The sequence below is a fragment of the Telopea speciosissima genome, chromosome 2, assembly GCF_018873765.1.
Source record: "Telopea speciosissima isolate NSW1024214 ecotype Mountain lineage chromosome 2, Tspe_v1, whole genome shotgun sequence".
NCBI lineage: Eukaryota > Viridiplantae > Streptophyta > Magnoliopsida > Proteales > Proteaceae > Telopea > Telopea speciosissima.
This window is the reverse complement of record NC_057917.1, coordinates 36,332,299-36,336,981: the sequence shown is the minus strand read 5'-3', so window position 1 is coordinate 36,336,981 and position 4,683 is coordinate 36,332,299. Positions and strand designations below refer to the sequence as shown.

At 37.1% G+C, this 4,683-nt stretch overlaps 1 protein-coding gene across 1 annotated transcript; it reads left to right on the top strand.

Annotated features, from left to right (window-relative positions):
• The first annotated feature begins 3,651 nt into the window (after positions 1-3,651).
• On the top strand, positions 3,652-4,338 carry LOC122652111 (bZIP transcription factor 11-like). The gene has a single exon (XM_043845781.1). It carries the CDS (start codon positions 3,760-3,762, stop codon positions 4,237-4,239), a length of 480 nt encoding a protein of 159 aa, XP_043701716.1. The 5' UTR covers positions 3,652-3,759; the 3' UTR covers positions 4,240-4,338.
• Positions 4,339-4,683: the final 345 nt, after the last annotated feature.

The window sequence follows — 4,683 nt, the reverse complement described above, 5'->3', positions numbered from 1 at the left end:
AGCTGGAACATGTGGTAACCACTAACCACACTCCTGCTGCTCAGATCAAAATATAGTTAGGTACCCATCTGACAGATTGCCTAAATGAATCAACTGAGTTGATTTGAAGCCAAAAGACAACTTGGAAGTTGGGGAACTAAGACAGCTTGAAAGTTGTGGGGAACTTACCTGACAAATGGGCAATGACTCAGCCCTTGACTGTTTCAGAATTCTTGAAATATTTTGAACTCATGAAAGAGTAATAGGAATTAGTACCCTAAAAAAAAAAACAAATAGAGTAATAGGAATGAGAAGATGGGTCGAAGTCAAAGGTCTCATGAACTCTATCTATGGGTGTGCAGATAATGGACCTTAGCTTACTGCTATTGCACAACCTGAATCAAGCTTATCCCAGGGCTTTTTTGAGGTCCCCTGGCATATACTCTTCCTCGTAACCTTTCAACGTCATCTCACCGGCCAGCATTTGCGTATATGTTTGCTAACTGTACCTAAAGATCATCATTTTCAGGTCCTAACTTAATAAGTTGCTTCGCGGACAGCTCTGCAACTGCTGTGTCTCCTTGAACTGTTGCAGCCCCAAGCACTCTTCCTACAAGGCATGTCTGCCTACCCATAGTAGAGTTTTAATTCTTGCTGCCCTGCCTAGAAGGGGTGTCTAAAAGCTGCCCAAAATTTGAATCCTCAGAATTCTTGCTGCATTGCTGCTACTTGCTCTACTACTACTGTATTGGAATCTTATCATCTCTCTCATTCACTCACTCACTCACTCACTCATCAACTCGATCAGACTCAACTCAAGAAGATGTAATGGTTGTTGGCTTCTTGGTCTGTGACTATCTAATAGTGTATGTATTATACATATGAAGCTCTCTCAATCATATCTATCGATCTCCAACATAACTTAATGTCAAAAACCCAGAAAACTTAATTGCATCAAAGTATCAGTTCCAGTACTACAACATTAATATCTCCAAGGTTCAAGTTGATGAACAAATCCAATAAGGTCAAATTGGGATTTTTCATTTTCAATTGAGTTGCAAGCAAGTAGCAGCAATGCAATAGCCATGTAGTATCATCAATTCATCATTACAAAGGAAAAAGAATAAAAAGAGAAGTATCTATGTAGAAGAATTAGTAGCAGCCAGCAACTTCATCATTAGTCACTATAAATAAATAAAAAGTAGAGAAGAAGATTGTCAAAAGAACCCAAATCAAACTCAAAACTTATCCATTCAACAGTTCAAATGACACTCAAATCTTGAAAGTACTGAAAGCTTACCTGTACAGACAGACGGTCAAAAAATAACCCCAACTTATGCAATGGCCTCAATTATCAGCTGTTCAAATGAATGGGTGAGCAAAATAAATACATATAGTACTTCAGAAAAAAATTAAAATAAAAAACCAACTCTTATCCATATGATGGTACCCTAACTTTCTCAATAACCTATAAAAAGAGAAGGCCTAAAACCAATCATAAATTGACTATCAACACAAGAAATCAAATCAGAAGCAACTTTGGAAACTATCAAAATGTAGAATAACCGAACAACTCAGGCCTAAAACCTATGATAATTATAGCAATTAGAAAAAGGAAAATAAGACTCCATAAAAGACCCCATTCTGGCATCACTATTTCATGTTTCTATATGCATGAACACTATTTTTTTTTTTTACATATATGCCAATCAAATGTGCTGGTTGTACAAGAGGATAGACAAAATTTGGCTGAGAAACAAGCTGAATTTTGAGTTGATGAAATTTGAATTGTAGATACAACCAGAACTGGAGTCTGGAGCTTTGTTCATCTCTTGTTTTATCTTTGCCTCTCTCTATCTCTCTCTCTCTCTTAAGTCTCAACACAACCTTTGAAGGAGCTTTTCTATAAGAATGAGAGCCTCCAACAGAGTCCTCTATTCATTGTAACCAAATCTTATGGAGGGAAATTTGCTGTTACTCATGGACTGCCAGTTGTAAAAGCCATTGAAGCTGGAGAATTGAAGTTTAAACTTGGAGGTAATTCAAACTGAATCTTTTCTTAATATCATAAAATTTTAAACCCTTTAGGTCTCACCATTACCAAACTTTGTAATTCAACTAGGACTGTTTTGATCTAATTTTGTGTGTTTTTAGATATTGTCTTTAGGTCTCACCATTACACCTTGTAAGCTGCCATTACAATCCTAATTAGTCCATTTCAAATCCCTTTGTTGTATGCATATATGGGTGTTCTCCTCATACTTTCTATCTTCAGTTACTTGTAATGGATTACAGTGCAAAATAAAATTGTCCATTAACTCAAACTTTCCTTAAGCCCTAGCCAACAACCATCATATCAAAACCTAACCCCCTAGTTTTACTGCAAACTGTACTTTTTACTTTAGTTTTAATCCTTTTCCCACCCAAACAGGGACTTTTCCTTCTCCTAAATTTGCCCATCTAATTGTTATTCTGGTTATTTTAGGATTGGTTTTTACTCTCAATGGATTAAAAGGCTGATTCTTTGTAGGACCATAGTTCTATATGCGATGTGGGATGTCCAGTGGTTGTCAAGCATCAAATTGGTATGAAAACTTTAGTGCGTGACTTTCCTACATCACTCCTCCTCTTCATGTATTTCTAAAACTAATTAAAATTTTAGTTTTGCATATAATTCAAAACATCAATGAAGAACCATATCTCCTTATCTAGTAAAACTTCTCTTGATTGGAGGATGGATATAAATAATGCTATCTCAACAAGAATTTTTTTTTTTTTTTTGTGTGACCAATTTTCCCTTGAAATGATGTTAGAAGTTGTCATTACAACAGTTGCAAGTAGCAACATTGCTTCCCTAATAAATTGGCAACTGAACTGGAGGTGATCCACTCATGATCCAATAGTTGGAGTTATGAATCACGGTTTTATCCCTGTCGGACAGACATTTTATGTAAGATACATTAACAATCTGTCTCTCCCAGTAGAGTGCTCTGCCACGCCAACTTGCAAGCTCCATGATCCATGGCTCAACACTGACCATCAGCACTGCCAGTGCCACCACTTTCCCGCCAGTGCTTTTCCATGTAATGTTTGATGGATTTAAATAGGTTATACTGTTGTAAATGAATCTTCTCAAAATTTATTGTAGGAAAAGAAAAGGTCTTACTCTGTTGTACATTACAAATTCTTGTCCTATCCCTAGGATTTAACCAAGACCTTATACAACAGAGCATGCCTTAGTGTACCGAGATGTGTGGCCTCCAGAAACCGCAATAGGGTGAATGTGTTGTCTTCACAGCATAAACCACTGGAGAAAATTATATCTGATCTCATGATGGTGGCATAAATGAGCTAGCTTGTTTTTTCTGGACTTGGGAACCTTTTTTTGATTTTCATCCTATGTTACATTCAATTAAGGAACAAACTGGAATAGATGATGGACTGATACCTGGAAATTGAGGCTACATATAATTTGGAAAGATCTGGGAGGCATACTGCATTCGTGCAACACAATTTTTTCGTGGAGACACAGTATGGCCGCAAACAGGCACAAATTTATTACCTTGAGGAATTGAAATGTGTCAACTTTCAATTCTAATAACTGCTAGATAGACCCTTGCACTTCTTCTATATCTATTTTTATATCTTAATTAATAGGTATAACTTATACATTTTGGTTTCTTCTTTTTTAAGTATTTGGGTCCTGCGTCTTTGTTGTATTTAAGGTCTAATCAAATCCCTGTAGTTGGTTTATTATAAAATTTCTGCTGTAAATATACCATGGCTTCCTCTTCTGGAACTTCTTCTGGGTCAACTCTCCTTCCAAACTCTGGTTCAGAAGAAGACCTTCAGCTTGTAATGGATCAAAGGAGAAAGAAGAGAATGCTATCAAACCGTGAATCGGCAAGAAGATCGAGGATGCAGAAACAGAAGCACTTTGATGAACTGATGGTCCAAAAGGCTCAGCTCAGGAAGGAGAATAACCAGATCCTTACAAGTATGAACTTCACCACTCAGCACTACTTGGCCATTGAAGCTGAGAATTCAGTTTTAAGAGCTCAGATGGGGGAGTTGAACAACAGATTGCAGTCCCTTAATGAGATCATACAGTACATTAATGTGGGCAACAACAGTTTTGAAACTGTGGAAACTCTAATCGGTGCTGATAGCTTCATGAACCCATGGAATTCACTCTATCTAAATCAGCAACCTATCATGGCTTCTGCAGGACATAATTCAATACTGAAACTCCTTCCATAACCCATGGCTCTCTGAGAAGCTTGAGACTGCAATAATGGTTTGTTTGTGTTGTCAGTGGTGTTTGTTTAGGTTCTCAATGAGTGTAGAGCTACAAGGGGTTTCCTTTTTTAACTCTCTCTGTCACTCTGTGACACTCTTTGTAAGTTTTAGCTATCTTTCATTTTTTAGGGCCTAAGGGCCTCATATTAGGGGTAGAAGTTAAATAATAATAATAATCATAATAATAAAAAAGTAAAATGAGGAGGTCCTTGATTTGTGCATGTTCGTGTATCTCTTTTCAAATTATATTATATGGATTATCTTCAGTACCACTATGGGGAGTGAGGTGGATTGTTTCACACTTGACTAGATGTAGGTATTTCAGACTTGTACCAAATCTCTACAAGGGCTCCTCTCTCTCTCTCTCTCTCTCTCTCTCTCAGGTGGATTGTTTCACACTCGACC

Coding starts and splice junctions, on each gene's coding strand:
- LOC122652111 (XM_043845781.1), top strand. CDS start 3,760: ATGGCTTCCTCTTCTGGAACTTCTTCTGGGTCAACTCTCCTTCCAAAC.